The 21,950-nt window shown below is 56.0% G+C and overlaps 1 protein-coding gene and 1 long non-coding RNA gene across 5 annotated transcripts in view; one reads left to right on the forward strand and one right to left on the reverse strand.

The window, feature by feature from the left end:
• The window catches only part of LOC115502944, a 17,880-nt gene extending 16,209 nt beyond the window's left edge, over positions 1-1,671 (forward strand). Inside the window, exon 3 of the long non-coding RNA XR_003965254.1 lies at positions 1,661-1,671. This is a non-coding gene — a long non-coding RNA (uncharacterized LOC115502944). The remainder of the gene's footprint in view (positions 1-1,660) is intronic.
• The window catches only part of CRISPLD2 (cysteine rich secretory protein LCCL domain containing 2), an 89,042-nt gene that overhangs the window by 41,424 nt on the left and 25,668 nt on the right, over positions 1-21,950 (reverse strand). For all 4 annotated transcript variants that reach the window (XM_030298783.1, XM_032591360.1, XM_030298788.1 and 1 more), the window contains exons 7-14: positions 19,052-19,195; positions 17,524-17,584; positions 14,344-14,410; positions 13,761-13,891; positions 11,975-12,018; positions 9,240-9,312; positions 7,602-7,677; positions 1,729-1,862 (exon numbers count right to left, since the gene is read on the reverse strand). In XM_030298783.1, coding sequence (XP_030154643.1) covers positions 1,729-1,862; positions 7,602-7,677; positions 9,240-9,312; positions 11,975-12,018; positions 13,761-13,891; positions 14,344-14,410; positions 17,524-17,584; positions 19,052-19,195 — 730 coding nt within the window. The remainder of the gene's footprint in view (positions 1-1,728; positions 1,863-7,601; positions 7,678-9,239; positions 9,313-11,974; positions 12,019-13,760; positions 13,892-14,343; positions 14,411-17,523; positions 17,585-19,051; positions 19,196-21,950) is intronic.

The raw sequence follows: 21,950 nt of genomic DNA on the forward strand, positions 1-21,950 counted from the left end.
GATGCCAAGGCTGTTAGCTCTGGCGGTTCCGGGCTGAGGGCAGGGTTACCGCGGGGCCCCTGGGGGTCTGGATGTGATTCTGCCGCGTCTCCACGTACAGCTGAGACTCCCCAGCAGGCCGGGAGGCCGGCACGGGCACCGAGCTCCTTGGAGCCACGGAAGCCCAGGCTTCAAGGTTCCCGGCAACTTTTATGTTCTAGATTTTATACTCTTTTTCCAAAGAAGGCCCCCTCTGGGCGCCTGGGTGGCTCAGTCAGTTAAGCATCCGACTCTGGCTCAGGTCACGATCTTGCGGTCTGTGGGGTCGAGCCCCGCGTCGGGCTCTGTGCCGACAGCTCGGAGCCTGAAGCCGGCTTCGGATTCTGTGTCTCCCTCTCTCTCTGTCCCTCCTCTGCTTGCGCTGTCTGTCTCTCTCTCAAAAATAAACATTAAAAATTTTTTTTTAAAAAAAAGAAGGCCCCCTCAAATATAAAATGTCAGCATTCCCCTCTGTTATGGGCTCAATTGTGCCCCCCGCCCCAATTCCTATGTTTAAGTCCCAACCCCCAACATCTCAGAAGGTGACCGTATTTGGAGAGAGGGTCTTCAAAGTAAAAGTGAGGTCACGAGGGTGGACCCTGACCCAATCAGACCATCCTTAGAAGAGATTAGGACGCAGATTCGCAAAGAGGGGGGGCCGCGTGAGGACACAGAGTTGGCCGTCTACACAACAGGAGAGAGGCCCCAGAAGGAAGCCCCCCACCCACATGTGGCTAGCGGACCTCCAGCCTCCTGAACTTTGAGGATAGAAATGTCTGTGCTCTGAGCCCCCCCCGCAGCACTAAGAACAAATACACCCCCGACGGAGATCTGCCCCTGGGTGGTCTGAGAAAGGCTGGTGCCTTGTGTGAGCTCACGGGGCTCTCAACAGGAGGCCCCAGGACTGGGGCCTGGGCCCCCGGGCTGTGAAGCCTGGGACTTGCTTCCACGGACAGCAGGGCACAGGTGAGAATGAGCGGCATGGGCCAGAAACCGGTCTGGCAGCCCGAAGCGACGCTGGGACTCCTCGTGAAGAATGTTCTGGAAAGGCGTACCCAAAGCCTTTGATGTTTGCTCCAGCAACTGAAGCAAACGATCGTGGCAGGTGCAAACATCCCCTGCAAGGCTGCTTACCACGGTGACGATCAGCCCCTGGGCAAAGCGCTGAACTGTCCAACCGGGAAGGGGGGCACGGTGCGCTCACCAGACGCAGCCGTGTGGCCTCGCCCGCAGCGACACTGGGAGCGGGTTTGGGAGCGGCCTCCGTGACCTACTGAGGGCTCGTCGCTCTCAGACGGGCACTGGATTCATCCTCCAGCAACTGTGTGAGGCCAGGACCAGTTTGGTCCCCCATCACGGGTGAGGAAACTGAGGCACCAGGAAATGGGGTGGCGGCTCACAGTCACAGAGCTGGCGAGCGGCAGAGCCTAGTCTATTGGATGCCAGACCCTGGGCTCCTCCTTCCATAAATAACTATACTGTCACCTCGCTATAGAGGACCACCGCGTCACCACGATCTGCCCCGACTTGTTCCACGGGGGACGACGCACGCTCCTCCGTGCCCATAAAAAGTCCCACCGCGTCGCCCGGGTGCTTCTGAGCTTTCGTCAGAGAAAGAAGTTCTTGTTTTTAAAACAGAAAGGCAGAGAATTCTGGTGGGAATGCCCTTGGCTGGCCTTGGGTGTCGAGAGCCAGAAGACGCACCCCTACCTTTCAGACTGCACTCCGTTCCTGAGCGAGCCCACGTAGGCCTTCTTTTTGTCCACGGGCATCACATCCACGTAACCCCCGCTCTCATGCCCGATGACTCCCGCATGCACGGCCGTCTTACAGATGCTTGAAGTCTGGAAACACAGAAGAGCCGCGATCAACATCGAGAGTGTTGTGCTCGTGGGTGAGGCCCTAATGCCATCGGCCAGCACTTGGTGGCCTGGTTGGGGGTGGGGGAGGACGCTGATCAAGTTACGGCTAAGAAACAACCATCGCCTCCTTGATTCCCCCGGGGGTCTCTCCAGAGAGACCCGGCATCATTCATTCGTTCCTTCGTACGGCAAGTCTTTTCTGAGCACCTACTACATGCCAGGCACTGAGCTAGATGCAGAAAAGTTCCGCAGGGAAAATAAAGACTCTGCCTTCAGGGAGTTGAGGGAGACCGACAAGTAACAAATACGCAAAATAGCAACTCTGCCTCCGAAGGAAATAAAGCCAGATCGGGAGACAAAGTGGCTGGGTTTGGAAGGGCTCTTTTAGGAGAGTCAATCAGGGGTTCGACTGCTCTCGGTGTGGTACTTGAGCTCAGATTTGGACGGCAAAAAGGAGTCGGCCACAGCCTGGGAACAACTCTGGGCAGAGCCACCCAGGCAGAGGGAGCAGCTTGTGCAAAGGCCCTGGGGCCTTTGCGTGACCTCGTCATGTCCAAGAAACAGAAAGAGGGCCGGGGAGGCCCAGACCCAGCATCTTCCACACCGGTCAGGTGGCTCGCACGTGTGACCAGGGCCTCACCCACCTGTACCCAGATCCGTCTGTGGGGCGCACAGCCCCCCACCACGGTCAGCAGGGCGAACACGGACTCTGGGCTGACCGTGCCCCAGGCCCTGGCTGACCACCTTTGGCTCTTATCTCGTTTACGCTTCCAGTGAGACGCGTAACCGCCGCTATCCCCGTTTCACAGGCCGGGAAGTGTGGGTTTGGGGAGGTCCGAGAACTGGGCCAGGGCCACGCGGGCAGCTAGTGGCTCCGCAGAGATTCCAGCTGAGGCCTGGCGGAGCGCGAAGTCTGTGTTTCTGGGGTCCGCGGAGTCACGGCCTCCAGAGACGCCCACACCCCCATCCCCAGGGCCCGTGAGGACGTGACCTCACGTGTGGCCGAAGGCCCCCGCAGAGGTGACTAACTTAAGGGCCCTGTGCGGAGACGAGCCTGTGTTACCGATGGGTCCACAGTCATCACAAGGGTCCTCACGAGAGGGGAGGCAGGAGGGACAGAGCCAGGAGGCGGCAGCCCAAGCAGGGGCCGTGGGCGGCCTCTAGAAAGTGGGAAAGGCAAGAGAACCACAGGCGGCCCTGGAGCTTCCGGAAGGAACGAATTTCTGCTGGTGGCTTGACCCTGGAGAGACCAGTATCGGGCTCCTGACCTCCAGCCCGTAAGCATGTGTTGCTTTTAGGCCACGAAGTTATGCAGCTTCTAATCGCCCCCTGATAACAAAAAAGCTTCCACTGATGAGGCCCCTGAAGTGTGAGGATCTGCAAGCCTTCAGAAAAGAGAGTCAGCGGGAGATCGGTCCCAGGGACGTCTGAGAATGTTCGGCCAGGCTGACGGAGCCGCTCAGAGACAGAAAGTCAAACCATGCCCACGGGTCAGGGAGCTGACTCTGGTGCTGCCTTCGCTCGTGACCTAGTGATCTGTGGCCGTGGCCGTCACGGGGGCTTAGCCGGCAGACCCTGTGCGTGTTGAGAGCCGCCAGGGGGCCGGTGCGTTGTGCGATCGCGTGCGGTGCAGGGAGCGGAGGCGAGGCCGCTGCCGACAGTGTCCCAGCTCCGCAAACACCGCCAGGTGCCTGTCACCCGGCGGGAGGGTGGGTCTGGCCTTTGCTGCCTCCCAGGGCCTCCTGTCTGCACGGTGCCTGGGACCCAGCAATCACCTGTGAAGCGACTCGGGTCCCGACCGCTGGCCAACCGGGCCGGCACCTCCTCCGCAAAGAGGCAGGGCGGCCAAGAAGAATCCTGCATGGTCCTACTTTACGTGATGCGTCAGCAGGGGTCAAGTCCACAGACACAGCACGGGCAAAGGAAGCGTCTGCTGAGGTGCCCCTGGCCCGGGACAAGCAATCCGCCATCCAGCGGGTTCCTGACCCCAGACGTGAGTGGGCGGATCGAAAGGGGCTGTTTGGAAAACCCCCGCTCGAAATCCCATGCGGGGCCGCCACCCGGTCCTGTTCCGAACCTGCCGAGCCCCCCTCCAGGCTGTGGGCCCCGGCCTCCAACCCCAGGCCCTTCCAGAGAGGCCACTGGTTTTGCAGAGGAAAGTCGCTTCCCAGTGGCAGAGGCCGCCCCGCGCCCTGGGAAGCTAATACCGCGGCCGAAAGGGGGAGGGTCCCAGAGCCAGAGCGAACACCCGCACTAAGGCCCGGAGGACAGGACCGCGTGCGGGCTGTGACTCAGTCGCTTGAGTTACTGAAAGGCAGTTGCAGTCCTGCGCGGCCCCATCTTTCCTACATCAAGAGGCAAGCTGGGCGAGGTGGGCTCCAGGGGACCTGTGAGGCCCCAGAGTGTCGGGCAGAACTCTGGGGGCCTCTGGGGTCAGCAAGAACTTCCCTGACTCTAGCGCCCCGTGCGGGGAGACCCCTCGGGCTCAGGGAGGCCAGGACAGCTGGTCGCCCCGTCTGCACAAGGAAGCCTTCTTAATCCCCCTCCCGGGGAAAGGATCCGTCAGCCTCCAGTTCCCAGGAAGGGTTTGTGCCCCGCCAGGATTCTGAACCAGTGCGCCTGCCTCTGTCTCCGAGAGAGATGGGGGGGGGGGGGTCTTCCAAAACGCAACGATCAGTTTAGAGCCCCCCTAAACGCACGGTCAGTGAAGCTGAGCTCGGCGAGTGAGTACCAACACGCTTACCGTTCTGACCGCCGGGCAGAGCAGGCCCGCCGCTCGCTACGCTGACCGAGTTTCCAGATGTGGGGCCCCAATCCCGCCTCCCGCAGTCCCAGCCCACGGAGGCACGTCCTCCAGGCTCAACGCTCCCAAGAGGCCATGCACGTTGCTTTTGTGCCCTCCGTGACGGCCCTTTGCCTCCCGGGCCCTGATTTCTGGACACCAGTTGTGACAACATCGAGCCCTCGGCCGGGAATGTGAGAACCTCACACCGACAGCCCGATCCTTCTCGACAGCCGAGTGGGGGTCATCGTGGGTAACATTTTGGAGCGTGCACCACACAGGCCCCGTTGTGTTTCACACGCAGAAATGGAGACGTCTCTCAATTATCCTCCGTGGGAGGTGTTACTCTCTCTTCACAGAGAGAGGCCCCGGGAGGTTAAACGATTTGCCCAGCAGCCCGCAGCTGGCCAACAGCAGAGCGGGGACCCACTCGGAGCCGGCAAGCGGGACGCTATTTTTCACGGGATAATAAGAACCTGCAAGGGCTATCGTGGAGCTACTACGGGCTCCGGGGTTGAATGGGGGCCAGAAGCATCAGCATCATCTGGGAACTTACTCAAAATGCAGATTCTCTGGCTCTCCACCAGATTCGGAGTCAGAAACGCTGGGGTAGGGCCTGGAAGTCTGTTTGCACAAGCCCTCCGGGGAATTCTGATGTGTGCGTGCCCAAGTGTGAGAAGGAGGGAGCCACGGAGGGAGACGGGGAGAAGAGATAAGAAACTGAGGTCCAGGGTGGGGGAAAGGCTTGCCCGCCATCTCACAACCGAGTCGTAAACTCGCACCTTGACCCGGACTGTGCTCTTTGGGCTACACCCCGATGTCTCTCCTGCCTGCAGCTCACCACAAAGTGAGGCGAGCAGGCGGAAACGGCGGCACTGTGAGGCCCTTCGAAGATCTGGAGACAACTCTCCCAAAATAAGTCTCTTAGCTAAACAGACATTTTCCAAAAAGGCATCATCATTTCCCAGAATACAGAGTGACCTAGAAACCGAGGCCAACAAAGAACCTCTAAAATGGGACGGAGCTTGCTTTCTTCTCTCCTTACTCGGCCAACCTCCTCTCCCCGTCTCCCCACCCTGTTCCTCCCTTTTCCCCTTTTTTCTTTCCTTCTTTTAGTTTCTGAACAGCTTAACATTGAAACATCGACTAACGCCACACCGTCACTTACTTATTCCTTCAACAAACATTCACCGAACAATCATCTATGTGCCGAGCTCCGTTTGGAGCACTGTGGTTGTTCCAAAACCTCAAAAACCTAGTGAACAAGGCAAACACTCCATAGGGCTCTTCACCCACGTGCCTGTTCACATCAGTGTAATTATGAGTGCAGGTGCATTCAAGCAAGGCACAAGAGGGTGGGGAAAGGACAGAGCCTGGAGCAAGACCTTCCTGGCACCTCACCTTGGCCTGTGTCAGCTGTGTGATTTAGGGACAGCCTAAAGCTGTTCTGTAAGATGGGGACACCTAAGCCTGTAAGCCTGTAATATGGGGACACCAATACTTAGAAATGGTGTTTTTAAAGCACCTAAAACAACAAAAGATAGCTTTATAGTGTTAATTTCCATCAAGTTCTCCTTGCAGTTCTAACCTTCAAAAAACAACTTTATATGTTCAGCTGCTATGTTGTTTGGCGCATACAGATTTGATCTCATAAATCCGATCTTCATAAATTATACCTTTTGTGCCACCGTGCAATGAATTGTGGTGTCCCACTCAGTACGTTTAACCTTAAATTCCACTGTATCAGACAGCAATATTGTCACTCCTGCTTCGTTGTTTCTCTGCATTTGGCTGGAATCACTTGGCCCTATCTCTTTACTTTTCAATCATTTTAAAACCAAAGTCTCTGTCTTTTAATAGCAGACTTTGGCTCAAACATTCACTGTAACAATTGATACACATTATTTTACTCCTTCATTAAACTTTCAAAACTCAGTTTGGGCTTAATGGCTTCTGAGAAGAAAAAAAAATACTCATTTGAAGAGGAAAGGACAAAAAGATAGGAAAAAAAAAAGGGTGAGCCATGAAGGTTGGTTTGACTTTACAGGACTTAGTGACCTCACACTTACAGGAATCTGGAACAAATCAGCAGGTGGAAGCAAAGACAATGGTCGTGGGCGGGAGAGAACAATTAAAATGAAAATGGAAAAAAGTTGAGTAAAAACGTTAGCCGGGGATAAGCAACGCTGATCTAATCATGAGATTTTTAGATCTCGAAGATTCCTTGGACTAGAAAAATCCCAGCTGGCTCCTTCCACAGAGAGGTAAGCAACTTGGCAAGAAATCACACAGCCTGTTGGGCAAGGCTGGGACCACATTCCCATCTCTCGGGACGCCATGTCCCGCAACCCCGGGCAACTGGAGGGAACAGACTACGTTCTGGAGGATTCGCTAAGAAAACTCAGGCTGAGGCTTCCTTGCTAAAGTCAGTAAGGAAATACAGACGAACAGACTCCGGTGTGGTAAGAGTGGTCCTCAGCAAGTAGTAAATTAGTGTCATTTGTATTTCCTCCGGTGTTTTTAGCTAGGCGGGTACGTAGCCAAAAAGAAATACCGTGAGGAGGGTGGACCAGTTCTATTAATGCGTCAGGAGAGCCGGAAAGGTGTTAAATATCCGGAAATGAAGTTCGTGATACAGGAAAGCCGGCGCATTACAAATGCACATCAACGGGGAAGCAGGAGTCAATCGACCGAACTATGAGAACATGTGCGTAAGACGAGGTACGCCTGCATCTGTATCCGTGAACATACACGAGCGGAAGTAGTCGCTATGAAGTGGGAAACGAGGGCAACGGTCGCAGAAAGAAATGCTGTGGTCTAAAGTCAGCTAGAGACACAGGAATGAGATCTCGGGTTTCTGGCATCCAGGCTTTGGAACGTGATTTCTGAGGGCTCAGCGAGCTTCGAGAGGTGGTCCCGGAAAACAGCAGCATACTCACGTCTGCGTAGATGTTAGTTCCAAACACCGGAGCCCAGTAGGACGGCTCGTCTTTGCAGTGTGCCGGACAATGAACTCTGGAAAACAAGACACGTTTATGCGATGGTCACGGCCAGCAGGAAACAGGTCCCGAGAAGCGGCTGGCCCTCCCTCTTGGAGCGTCAAGGTTTAACTACTTGGATGGGAAAGGAAACTACCACAGCGTGTACTCTCTGAGGAAAAAGACATATACCTCTCGCACCCTAGCGGTGGTAAAGATATCTTCCCTCTTCTTAAATCGTGCACACGGAATTTTAAAAGTCCGTACCAAAAGAGGCATGCAGAATCAAGGTGAAAGGAAATAAATATGTGAGAGATGGGAACATGGGCTTGTCGGAGGTCGTGCCTCCCATTCTCGGGGGTTGGCCAACTCATACCGGGAGTACATCACGGAGATTATACTCAATAGACTTTTTTAAAGGCCGTTTCCCTGCATGAGGGCGGAAAGGGCGGAGGGCCCTCACCTCAATGAGTCAGACTATTACAGAGAGGGGGCGCTGATAACCTGAGGCGGAAGAGGTTAGATCACCACTGTGTCAGTCAACCACATCCCTGCTGTGGGCCTAGAGGATTAGGAGAGCACCTCAAACTGGAAATGGGTGGGCCCCAGCTGGTGTGAGAGATTCAGACCAGGGAAAAGCATGAGCCCCACCTAAGAAAAGGGTTTTTTTCTGGCCTTTATCTACAACAGTATGCCATGTTGCTGGAACCCAACCCAGGGACCAGGAAACCAACATGGCGTCCGGAAGCCACCTGGCCCCAAGGCAGGCAGGATCCCGGGAGGCAAGAAAGGCAGACAAAGGGACTGGGAAGTTAAAACAGTCCTGCGGGAGGGAGGGGACAGGAGTGGACCGAGAGAATATGCGTGTGAGATTTTAAAAAAGAAAACAGAATGTGGGAACGAAAACTCTTTCTGACTTTCTCTAGAACGGCAGGCCAGAAACCTCTGTTTTCTATACTTGTACTGTGTCAAGCTTTTCTTTTTGTTCATTTGTTCTTTCCGAAATAACTTCCTTGTGCTTCTCTTTAATATTTGGGTTTACTATTGAATAGTTAATAAAAGGATGTGATCCTTGGAACATTCAAAGGGGATCAGCTTCGCGGCGGAGGGCCAGTGGGGCCAGTGAGAGGGCCCCGAGGGGAGTGTGAACAGCAGAGGGGAGGAGTGGGGGCGTCCCTGTCCAGGGTGTGCCCCTCACCAGCAGCCTCCTGGGGCTCTTCCCTGCTCACACCTTGGGGGTCTCCACATGTTAGTTTTAAGGTCCGTCTCATGGAGGGAGAAGGGTTCACAGCTCCCGAGAGGACCTAACAGGTGCTTCAGAAGGAAGTGTTACCGGGAACCCATCGTTTTGTCACAAAGCATCACCCTCCAAAAATCAGCCAGAGAAGGTTTAGGCAGCGCACGTAAAACCTAAGTGTGGTCAAGGCACAGAACGGAAACCACCGTGAAGAAGGAACCACCGACGTGCTCAGCAACACGGGTGAGTCTCGAAAGCATTACGCAGAGTGAAAGAAGCCCCACGCGATGACCCCCGACGCAACATGACGCCGCCTTCTCTCGGCCCCTGTGTTGGCAAAACCAGACGCTAGACAGTCTCACCTTGGGCAGTGGGTCCCCGGCTTCTCGAACGGGCAGAGCTGAGCAACGGTGGTGTAACAGTCCAAGTCCTGCACTGGGGACAGGAACGCGACGGGAAACGGTCAGGTCGCTCGCAAGCCGGGGTCTCGGGCTACCCGCCTATGAAATGGGCTGCTGGACAACCGGGTCCAAGAGGCTCACTGGGCCTTCGGACAGAGGTGGGATGGGAAGCCCACAGGTGTCCGGCCCCAGCAATGCTGGCACCTCACCTCGGGCCCCTCAAGGGGTGAGAAGCCCGGTGGCCTGAGCGTGTCTACAGCACAAAGGTGTTACCACCCTCGATCGTTCCTCCGTCGGACCCACGATACCTTTCATTTGCTTTTCTATTTTGAAGCTGTTCACCTTCCTTCTCTTCACGGTAGGTATTATTCCAATTATACAGAGTTGGAAACAGAAGCCCAAAGGCCAAGAGACAACCCTGGGTCTGCACGGGACACGGTGGGAGGCCAGGCTTCTGATTCCCAGTCTAGCGATCTTCAAGGTCACGTGGGTTTAAACAACAGAGGTAAAAAGGGGCTCTAATACTGCCCTCCTGTAGTCTCTGCGTGTCTTCAGCTAGTCTGGGGCTCGGCTAACTCTTCCGAAAGGGCCAGAGGGCAAATATTTAAATATTTCTGGCTTTGGAGGCCCGATGGACTACGTTGCAACCACTCAACTCTGCTGTTATAGCAGAAACCAGCGACAGAGGACGTGTAAACGAATGGGCGTGGCTGTGTGCCAATAAAACTTTATTTACAAAGACAGAGGGCAGGCAGGATTCGCCCCTGAGGGTGGCAGATCGCCAACCCGTGGTCCCGCCTATCATTTGGGTGGGTCGGGGATCGATGTAGCAATCCAACAAAGGGGACTGGTTCACTACACCAGGGGCCGCCGTATCATGGCAGGCAGATGAGGTCATTAACACTGGGTTCATGGGGCGCCTGCGTGGCGCAGTCGGTTAAGCGTCCGACTTCGGCTCAGGTCATGATCTTGCGGTCTGTGAGTTCGAGCCCCGCGTCAGGCTCTGGGCTGATGGCTCAGAGCCTGGAGCCTGCTTCGGATTCTGTGTCTCCCTCTCTCTCTGCCCCTCCCCCATTCATGCTCTGTCTCTCTCTCTCTGTCTCAAAAATAAATAAAAGCATTAAAAAAATAATTAAAATATTTTTTTTTAAATTGGGTTTAGAACACCACTTAAAGGCACAGAAGTATTATTTGAAGAGAAAAATCAGGTTACCAAACTTATGTAATTCTGTTTCAATTTTTGAAAGTGTATCAATGTATCACCAGGGCATATACTCCTAATCAGAGGGAAAACACCTTCAGAAGTATCCACCAAAACGTTCACAATGTTATCTGTAAGTGGCGGAGTCTGGTCAAATCCTTTTTTTTTTTTTTTTTTTTTTTTAAGGCGCCTTTGTCTTTTTAAATTATCTGGAATGAATAGGCATTATTTTGTAATAAGGAGAAAAGCCGTTATGTGTTCTTATAAAGACACCTAATGAGATATTCTTGCATCCAGGGCCTGTGACAAGCCAAGAATCGCTTTCCCAAAGGAAGGGGTTGTCGGGCCAGCTTCCCAAGGAAGGTGCCGGGCGGGGCGCCCCTACATCTCGGCTCCCCTGAGACCGTCCCAGTCAAGCGCTCTTTCTGCACAACCAGAACCCAAGGCTCCGCTTGTGTCCACAGGACGCCCCCCAGGGGTACGCCCTCCCCCGCCAAGTGAACGCACCGTAGACAGGATTATACAGCGAGGCCGGGGAGGGCACGGACGGGCCGCGTGCTTCCTCAAGTTTCCCCTCTGTCGTTCAGGGCAGACATTACTAATCTATCGAGGCCTGTTTTCTGAGGAGCCCAGAACAAGGCTGCAGAATCCTACTCAATACTCCACCCGCTATCACCAACCAACAGAAACAGACTCTCCGTCTACAACCTATCGGCTGCTCCAGACCCAGGCATTAGGCCTTCTGGGACATTCAACTGGGAACCCCCGGGCCTGTGTTGCCCGTTTAGCGATTTAGGGCCGATGCCAGGTGCAGATACGTTTAGAAACTAGTTAAAGAATCAGCATTGTCAGAACCTCTTTAAAAACCCTTTACGGGGGCGCCTGGGTGGCGCAGTCGGTTAAGCGTCCGACTTCAGCCAGGTCACGATCTCGCGGTCCGTGAGTTCGAGCCCCGCGTCGGGCTCTGGGCTGATGGCTCGGAGCCTGGAGCCTGTTTCCGATTCTGTGTCTCCCTCTCTCTCTGCCTCTCCCCCCGTTCATGCTCTGTCTCTCTCTGTCCCAAAAATAAATAAACGTTGAAAAAAAAAAACAACAAAAAAAAACAACAAAAAAAAAACCCTTTACAATGCTGAGGACCGCAGCGTTAAGAGGCAGAATTCACATTAAGTCAACAGCTCAGGAGAATGACATCTCCAGGGAAACCCAAGATCACCTGCGTAGTACGGTCACGTAAAAAAAAAAAAAAAAAAAAAGACTGGCCAGGGGGCGCCTGGGGGGCTCAGTCGGTTGAGCGTCCGACTTCGGCTCAGGTCATGATCTCGCGGTCCGTGGGTTCGAGCCCCACGTCGGGCTCTGTGCTGACCGCTCAGAGCCTGGAGCCCGCTTCGGATGCTGGGTCTCCCTCTCTCTTTCCACCCTTCCCCCCTCATACACCCCCTCTTTCTCAAAATAAACATTAAAAGTAAAATAAAATAAAAAAGACCGGCCAGCTTACCTTTTACTTTGGACACCATGAACGAGCTGGAAGGCTTGTACTTGCTAGAGAAGAAAACAGGAGGTTCAATGCAAACAGAATTGTTTCTAAAAGTGCAGGGTTGTTGAAACAAAGTCCCACGTTTGTTTCATTTCGGACTCAACTTTGTGTTTCCCTACTCGTTTCCCATCAGCTTGAAAGCCCTTAGAACATTCTCGAGGGGGGTGTGTCAACCTACTTTGTGCCAAGAGCCCCTCTGGCCTGCTGGTGTCCCGCTCGGAATAGTGACTTCAAGATGCAGACCATAAACTTAAAAGATTAACGGGAAGTCAGTTATTGGTGGGATCACTACCAAAGCATCAAAAGGGATGTGTGGGGCCCCTGGGTGGCTCGGCCGCCTGAGCCTCGACTTCAGTTCAGGTCATGATCTCGGGGTCTGTGGGTTCAACCCCCGCATCTGGCTCGCTTGCGGTCAGCAGGAAGCCCGCGTGGGATCCTCTGTCCCCCACTCTCTCTCTCTGCCCCTCCCCTGCTCACGCTCTCCCTCAAAAATGAATAAACATGGGGAAAAAAAGGAATCTGCCTTTGGGTAAGAGCTGCACTTCCTTGCGAATGCACTCGAAGCAGAAACTGTCTTCCAACCACCGTCTTTCCGGGGTCGTGACGGCAGACGTTTGCAGACGCCTCACCCCTACTCCCGTTGGGGACCAACACTCCGCCAGCAGGAAATAACTATGTTTCAATTAGAGGTTGGAGAAAATAAAGCTTCCGTTCGCTTTGTGTCGAGGTTGGCAGACTCCCTGGGACGCAAAGAACTGCCCTCCAGACGCAAAGCTGGCCGCCGGGAGGGCCCCGACGCGGCTCCGGGACAAGCGGTGCGGGCCACGCGGGGCCCGGACCCGGCCGGCCCACGGCGCCCTCGGTGCCCCCACTGAGCCTGGCGCGGTGGCCGGCGTTAGGTCACCGGGCCTCCGCGAACGCATTCTCTGCTTCTGTTTAGACATTCTCACTCTCGTGGTGACGTGGCCCCTGAGACCCCAGCTACGGCGAAGAGGGAAACTTGCGAGCCCTCTTGAAGAACCAGACCTTTCAAAGGGGAATGACGCATGCGGTTTTTGAAATGTTCTGCGTGGAACCCCCTGGAACACACACAGGCGCTTTGGCCGCTGTGACCCTGGCTGCAGAGGCGGGACGGGTCCTGACGCAGGGAGGCTCTCTTGATGCGAGGCACCGTGGCCCAGGGACGCAGGGAGCTGGGGCAGGGGCCCCGGTGTCCCTGCTGGGCCAGGCTCTAGGTGTCCTGGATGGGGGGAGGGGACTCCCGGGCGCGAGGGGCCTTTCCAGAGGCGACAGATCTTTCCTAGCGACTGTGGGAGAGCTGCATCGTTTAAAAAACTGGCTGCCTGCACCCGTGTGGACCAGCCGGGTCCTAGCATGGCCCTCTTTCCCCAGCGAGACGCCGTCACCCAGAAGGGATGAAGACACCCGCCCAAGGTCACAGAGCAGGGGCGGGGGCACCAGGTCTGTCAAGAGTCAGCCTCTAAACCCAAGGATGGGAGGAAAAGCAGGAGTTGAAACTCAGCCGAATTAAACACTTAAACACACGCCCAGAAAAACCCACGCGGGTGAGAGGTGGTGAAACGCCTACGGGGTGATGTCTGAGCTACGGCGTTCAAGTTCACCGTGACAGTTTGTTTCCCTGCTTCTTCATATCTTTCGGTACTTTTCAAAATTTCGACAATACTTTCATAACCGGGAAAAAAAAAAAAAAAGAAAAGCTAAGGAATCCTGAGCACGGGACAGTTACCTCAAAGACTCCACGCCGTTTCTCTCAGACCTGACGAAGAAGGGGACCTTCCCGTTCCTGGTGACGTCCACCAGGCCACCTTTGGCGTCCAGGATCCCGTAGTGAATGGCGGCCCGGCATATGCTGGACGACTGGGGGCGGGAAGGGAGACGGCAAGTACGTCTGAATTCACCTTTGTCCAGTCTGCTTTGGAGATGCCCAAGGTTTTGCCCCCAAGCCACAAAAAGCCAAAACGCCGGGCCAACGCTCACCCCGCTTCTAACTCCCGCCTTTCCCCAGAACACGTCTTTGTTCCTGGGCTGCTTATCTGAGAAAACCCATCCGAGGTGCTTTACGAACTAAGAACGGTGACAAATGGCCCTTTCTCCCCACGCAGTGAGGCATATTAACGCTCGGTCTAACATGGAGACTGACCTTCACGAGGGTCCACCCCGGGTCCCAAAAGTGGCTTTACTAGTCTGTGAGCCCGGAGACAGGCGCACATCAGCTCTGGGACGGAGGGGGTGGAAGGAAAAAAATCGCCTCCGGCCAAAACCAGCAACCTCCGTTCCAAACGCGCTGGGAGTCCACACGGGCCACTTACACTTTCGTAAAAGAGAGTTCCGAACACCTGCGCTTTGCTGCTCAGACAGCCCGCTGGGCACTGGTACCTGATGGAGAAGAAAGCAAATGATTCCCACAGGTGAACGTGTGTGGATGAAATCCCACCAGGAATTCATCGGGGTTCTTCTCGCCCGGAAGTTCTATTACGGACACCAGAAAGAAGCAGGCTCCAGATGTTTTCAAGGGAGTCACGGGAGACCCAGGTGAAGTTCATAGTCACGGGAACACCATTGTGGATTCAATTTGACCTCGTTTTCATGTGTTTAACATTCATGTTATAAGGAGGGGGTGCCTGGGTGGCTCAGTCCATCCAGCGTCCGACTTCAGCTCAGGTCGGGATCTCACGGTTCGTGGGTTCGAGCCCCGCGTCGGGCTCTGTGCCGATGGCTCGGAGCCTGGAGCCCGCTTCCCATTCTGTGTCTCCCTCTCTCTCTGCCCCTGCCCCGCTCACTCTCTCTCTCTCTCTCTCTCTCTCTCTCAAAAATAAACATTAAAAGGGGCGCCTGGGTGGCACAGTCGGTTAAGCGTCCGACTTCAGCCAGGTCACGATCTCGCGGTCCGTGAGTTCGAGCCCCGCGTCAGGCTCTGGGCTGATGGCTCAGAGCCTGGAGCCTGTTTCCGATTCTGTGTCTCCCTCTCTGTCTGCCCCTCCCCCGTTCATGCTCTGTCTCTCTCTGTCCCAAAAATAAATAAACGTTGAAAAAAAAAAAATAAAAAATAAAATAAATAAACATTAAAAAAAATAATAAAAAGATTCATGTCAAAGGCAGAGACGCCAACCGATGGACAATTCTCGGAAGAAAACCAAGCGGTTTCAAAGGCACCAAAACAAAAATCCTCAAACATCAGTCATCATAGAAGGCGCAAATGGAAAGGACAAGCCTCTTTCTAGGTGTCAGATTCCAAGGGGTTTTTTTTTTCTTTTTAGATAGGATAAAATTCAACGATGGTGTTCTTGCCCAGGAAAATGCACCTTTCCAGAAAGCCTTAAAAATGCCTATCCTTCAATTCTTAAGTTTTCCTTGTAAGCGCGTAGCCCAGGCCAGAAGTCGGAAAGTCAGGCCCACGTACTGCACCAAAGGTCTGGAATCGTTCAAAGACCAGGAAGAAGCCGGCACCGTCGGAGGGACGGCCTAACACATTTTTGTGCGGTCGTACGTTAGGGTATGATGCATCCGCGAGAAATGAGGGTTTTGGAAAACATGTGACTTCGGAAAATCTTAAATGAAAACAGTAGCACATGAGGGGCGTTAGCTGTGGGAGCCTCCCGGTGCCCAGAAAAAAGGCCGGAAGGGAAGCTACATCAAATCTCCACGGATATCGCGGAAAGGCGGGGCATCTTTAGTTTTTTCTCTAAACTCTGGTGCTGGTGGTGTTTTCCTGAATTACTGACGATACACGTGAATACTTTTTAAAGTCGGGGGAGGCGGGGGGAGGCCCGGTCAATACTATGATTGTAAAAGCACCGTGGACAGAAAACTGATGAGCCAGGGGATGGGCTGACTTCCAGGAGGCGAACCGTGGACGCTCCTGTGTTTGCAGGTGGGGGGGGAGTCATAACTCCTGATCAGAGGCCTCTAGTGGCCTTCGTGTGGCCGGACCCCTGCCTTCTGCCTGCTTGCAGAGGGTCCCATCGACCCCCGACTCTGGAACGTTCTCGAGGCTATCTGACGGATGTTCTCCAACCTCGTCATTTTTTCCCACTGATGACTCTGGCGTGATGTTTTCCTCACGAGCTCGCGGTACAGAAAAGCACGTCACCGCGAAGGGACTACTGGGCCCCAGGGCCACGCAAATGTGCCCTCACGCCGTGCCCGGGTCATTCCGGCACCCGTGGTTGCCGCATTTGCTCATCTACCGACAACCCGACTGCTTTGACGTTTTCGGCACCTGCTGGCCCTCGAGCCACCCTGCCCTGGGATGCCCCGGGGCCACTTCCTAATGCTCCTGCCAAAGCCCGAGCGAAGCCTCCTCCTGGCACACCGAATTCCGAGTCCCCAGGGTTCGAAGCAGGATCTGCTACCTTCTCATTTTGGTGTGCGCACTAAACAGAGCGATTCGCGTTCAGGGGAACGGTCGCCGGGAGCCACAGGCGGACGAGGCGGGAGGGCTCCACCACCGACACGGGCTTCCAGCCACGAGCCTGGGGTTGCGCGTGACCCCGCGGCACGTGGTGGCCGCTTGCTGCCCGAAAGAGCGGCCCAGCGGCCGCCTCGCCAGACCCAAGCCCGGCCTTCCTGGCAATCGTTCCTCAGCGTCTGAGTGCACAACACGAAGTGAGCCCATCAGCCGGACGGATTCATTCAACTGCCGGGGAACATCCTGGTGGCTCTGACTCCAGCGGGGACTCGAGTTTCACAGCCGTGCAGCTGGATCTGCCCGCGGCCAACAGCGCCGGCTCACACGTGTCCTCCCACGGCCCCCGCCCGCCCCTGCTCTGCACGGGACCCGGGCCACCCCGCGACCCCCTTCGCGCAGCGGGTGGAACGGAGCCCCGGCTACGCACGAGCTCCGCGTCTACAGCGCATCTGCTCCTGGCACATCCACAGCCTGGGGATTCTCTTTGGACCGAGGACCCAGAGCATCCGTCACTCGGGCCCGTCCTCCCCACGAGACGTGAGACACTTCACTGGAATATTCGTCCAGGTGAGAGGACACCCGGTGGGAGCCTGGGCCAGCTCCCTGGTCAAAGGCTATCAACCGGGACTGATTTTAGCCCTCAGGGAACGTGGGGCAGTTTCTGGGGCCATTTTTAGGCATCCCAGTCGGGGGTGGGGGTGCTCCCGGCAGCCAGGGGGGTGAGGCCAGGGTGCTGCTCGACGCCCTCCAGTGCACAGAACAGCCCCGCCCCAGAGAATGATCTGGCCCTAAACGTCAGGAGTGCCGAGGCCGAGAAGCTCGGGTCTAGGCACTAAACGGTGGCAGTCGGAGGGAGCTCTGAGCCGGTCTAGCCTATGACAGGGAACGAGCCCGCCTAGCATCCCACTCGACCCGGCACAACCGTTGTGCCAAGAGTAGAGGAGGGCATTTTCCCCCGAGTCTCTACCCGGCTCGGCCCGGCTGGCCGGCAACGCACTGATCACGACGTGGCCCGTGACCGCGGCACACGCTTCGGAGGGGGTGCAGGCGTCGGCCAGAGAGGGGTGCAGCCGGGCCTTACCTGTTGCACGTGGACCCTTTGCACTTGTCCTTCATCTTGGTGTCACAGCTGACAACTTGGGCTAGGAGAGGAGTGCGGAAATACACGTCACAGAAGCAGGGGGATCGGTCTGAGTTAACAGACACCACCCCCCACTCCGAAGAACTTTCTGGAACACTCTGGCGTCCGTGCCACAACCTGAGTAGGAGCAGTGCCCACTGGCTGCATGCTTCAGCTGTGAGGTTCCAATCCCCGACCTGCCCCTTTAGAGAAGCAGTGTGACCTTGGATATGCTCCTTCCCCTCCGTGAGGGTGTGTCCGCATACGGATAGTGGGGATAGGACCTTGGGTGCCGTTTCTGTCAGCGTTAACAGAACGTGCATGTGGCTTTGGAGGGGGGGCCTGATACGCACCAAGTGCCCTGAAGCCCCAGAAGGTTCTGGAGGGTGGGACTTACAGGCCTTCTCCAGCCAAGACAACTTCTGTCGAGCATTACTTTCTTGTCTGTCTTACAGGGACACGTCAGAATCCTGGCGTGGGGTCAGAGTGTGTCAAAAAGACTTATTATTTGGGCGCCCGGGTGGCTCGGTCGGTTAAACATCTGACTCTTGATTTCGGCTCAGGTCACGATCTCACGGTTTGTGAGTTTCGAGCCCCATGTCAGGCCCTGCGCTGGCAGCGTGGAGCCTGCTTGGGATTCTCTGTCTCTCCCTTTCTTCCTGCCCCTCTCCTGGTCTCACGCTCTTTCTCTCTCTCTCAAAAGCGGATAAACATTTTTAAAAATCTTGTTTCTTGATTTGTCTCTCTTATTTAAAAGAAAAAAAGACATTTATTTTGTAATGTTAAATTATCATTTTCTTAATGGAACTGGCTTAGGGGGAAGCAGAGAACCATGAGTGGACGGCCCAGGTCTGTGTTGTGCTCATGAGAAAACACCCCTCCAGAGCCCCGAACCTTCAGGAAAGGCGCTACCTTGGGGAAATGGAGCACTGAGCTCCAGCCAGGGCAGGTGAGGGCATCGAGGGGCAGGAGAGGGGAAAGCCTGACGATACCCTGCATTTGGGGACTTCCAGGAGCCTTGGGGGGGAGCGCGGGTGGCACTGCGGTGATGACCTCAGAGCTGACACTGGGTGGCCCCCATTACTGCAAAGGATGCTCGAAGCAACCCCACATGGGCCTTACTGTCCCCTTTTATGGATGAGCAAACCAAGTCTCGAAGGGGCCAGCGAGGGTCCGAGCCACCAGAGCCGGGCCCGGATGCCCGCCCTGCCGGCACCTCCAGGGGGACCCAGTTTCAGCCCAGGCCCCCCCGCTGAAAGGGCAAGGCCTCACCTCGAAATACCTGCCTGGCGGGAAAGGCCCCCCAAGCACCACTCCCATAACGCTTGCTTTGGAAATGACTTAAAAGTATCCTTTTTGGAAAACGTCTCGGGGCGGCGCGTTTGTACCCAGACCCGCCCTGTGTCCCCACTGTCTGCCCGCTCGGAGCCCTCCCCGCCCCGCGGCGCCCCTCCTGCCCCCCCCCCCCTCAGAGGCGGCCCCCACTCACTCATGTAGTTCACCGCGGCCGCTTTCTTGGGCTTCGTGGGTCTGGTCACCCTCGGCTGGACCCAGACGTGCTTCTCTTCCAGGACGGGAGCCACCTCCACCTCGTTCATCTCGTCCGTTTCGGGTTTGGGGACGAAAGTCTCTTCTTCACGGCGGGGGCGGGGGCGAGACAGACAACACGAAGGATGCCACAAAACTGCACTTTGCGGGGGGGCGGGGGCGGGGGGGGCGCACGGAAACGGCAACCGGGAAACCGAACTTGCTTGCGGTTCGCTTTCACAAAGACTCGTTTCAGCAGCAGAGAGAAAGTTCCACGGCAGCACCGAGCCGGCCAGGGGGCATCCCACCCGCCCAGGCGAGGCGGCCGGCTCTCTGCTCGCCGTGTTTGCTTTGGACCCGGGGGCAGCCGCGACCAGAGGTGCGAACCCCAGTGCCCGCACCCGGGTGGTCACACTGGCTCCTTGTCCTACCTCCTCCCGCTCGCCACCACCTGCCCGAGGGCGCGGCTTCGGGGGGCCGCCTCCCCGTCCGAGCCCAAGCTGGCACGGTCTCCCCTGAGCTCCCTGTGGCCCCTGGCGCTCTCCCTGGGGGAGGGGCCTTCCTCATCCGTGGCGCACGGGGCCCCGCGTCGCTGTCCTCGGACCGCGCTGTGCCCGGCCACCGGCAGGGTCTGCTCCCTTCCGCTCGCCTGTGAGTCCCTGCTCAACCGCGGCTTTCGGGCTTTCGGGCACCGAAGCTTCCCTGCCCGGCGCTCACGGCCAGCTTTTCCACATTCAGAGCCGAAGCTGGGTTGAGTTAGCCCATCTCCGGGTTAAACGCAGAGCTACGTCACCCCGCTGCCGTCGCTTCTCCAACCTCGACCACGACCCCCGAGTTTTCAAACATGCTCACTGGCCACACAAATTCCATTTCTCCTAAGGATCAGGTGCACCTTCGAGTTTGCATCCTGAAAGACAACTGCGAGCCACTCCTCAGAACCACCCTCAGGCCGCCGCGGTGCCACGGTCCCAAAGGGTGGACTCCAGCCGAGGCGCAGAAAAGTCTTGCCAGTTTTATTTCCTCGAGCGGCCTTGTCAAGGGCCGACCGATGCATGCGTGCCTTTGCCGGGGAAGCCCTCCCACCTTCACAGCGTGCACACCGGTCCCCCAGGGGCGTCCGTGGACCAGAGTTTCCAGCTCTGGAGCCACCCCCCACCCCCCGCCGCCCAGTGACAATGACATTCGGGGCCTCCCCGGCCTCTCTGTGGCACCGGATTGAAATTCAAGTCCTGGCGAGCGCTCACGAACCCCCTCGCCTCATTCCTGAGGAACAGCGACCTCTCTTCTCCAAAGGGGGAACCAAGTGTCTCGGAGCTAAGCAAAACAAGCACGCAAACGAGGGGCAAAGTGTCCCCTGCTTTTCAAGGCTGGGGCGCTCTGCACCTGTCTCCCTGGCCGGTCCCTCAGGCGAGGAGAGCGGGTGGGATTTAAGGGGGGGGGGTGCGGATTTAGGTCCAGAGCCGGGGTGCTATCCTAATGAGAGCTCTGTTCACAGGTGCGATGTCACCACCACCTGGAAACTCCCTGGGGCCAGGAGCAAGCCAGACTGTTTCTGCCCCCCCCCCACCCCCCCACCCCACAACGGACATCCGGCTCTGCACAATTTTGCCCAAAAAATCTGCTGAATGAAGGATGAGCTAAGTCTTAAAAGAAGTGTGTCTTTGAGTTCTTGGGGGGAAAAAGAGGGAAAAAAAAAAAAAAAAGAAAGAAAGAAAGAAAGTCCCGGCTGAGTTCAGAGACATTCAAGATGGGAATTCTGGAATTCGCCACTTGTAGCCAAAAGCTATCGGTGACGGCTTTTTACAAAGACCCCGGGTTTGCCTCTGCGTCTGGCCGCTGTTCCCGTCAATGTCGCTATTCAGGTTGGCCCTTCAACCGAAAGCCAGAGCTATCTCGGGAATGAGCCGGGGTTTCTTCCACTGGCCTGTAGGATTTTTATACCTCATAATCGTGGCTTTATTCAGCCGAATATAGTTTGCTAGAGCATCCGAAGCATTTGAGGCCTCACTATTTAAGCAAATGGGCAGACAGTCCTCGCCCTCAGACGCACACATGAAAAGAGGTGCGCTTACCCAGAGGACAGGCTGTATTTGAGCACATCCTAATTAAGGTGCCCCGCGTAGAGCAGCACAGGACTGGGGAAATTCCGTGCCCAAGTTCACTGCAAGGTTATGGCGCACGCTGTCCAGCCCTGGGGGTTCAGGGCACACGGCTGGGCCTACGTCCTCCTGCAGCTTCCTCCGTAGGTAGGGACAGAGCTCACGGCTAACGTCTTCTGAACACAAACCGTGTGACCGCCCGCCAGCTCGGCCCTTCCTCGGTGTGCGGTCCCGTCTCCCCAGGAGGCATGATCAGCCCCATTTCACAGACAGGAAAACCGAGGCTCAGAGAGGCTAAGCGACCCGCCCAAGCTCACACAGCTGAGGGTCACACTGTCCTTCCTTGAAGCCCATGTCCTTGGTCGCCACAAAGGGTCCCCGGTTTCAGGCTGGAGGGGCGGAAACTTCTCTCACAGTCTATCTGCATCCCCGCTCCATCTACCATTATAGGTCAAGGCCTTGCCAGGCATCCTCAATAAACGCTTATTAAGTAGCTTACGCAGATAAGCTGCTTTAGAGGAGACTTTCTGCGTGGTTGGCTGTGGAAACGGCGAGTCCTGCCAAGGGAAGTTGGGCGTCTTCCACCAAAAATAAAGAAACGAGTACAAAGGCTTCATTGGGTGGGTAACCGAGCATCTAAGGTGCCTTTGTGTGCGTTTGCTCTTTGGAAATGACCCTCTGGGGGTACCGGGGACATATGTATTCAGAACACATCTGCTACAGGACCCTGGAGGCCCCAGGGTGAACGGGCAGCTGTAACAA

This window comes from Lynx canadensis, chromosome E2 (genome assembly GCF_007474595.2).
Source record: "Lynx canadensis isolate LIC74 chromosome E2, mLynCan4.pri.v2, whole genome shotgun sequence".
NCBI classification, from domain to species: Eukaryota; Metazoa; Chordata; class Mammalia; order Carnivora; family Felidae; genus Lynx; species Lynx canadensis.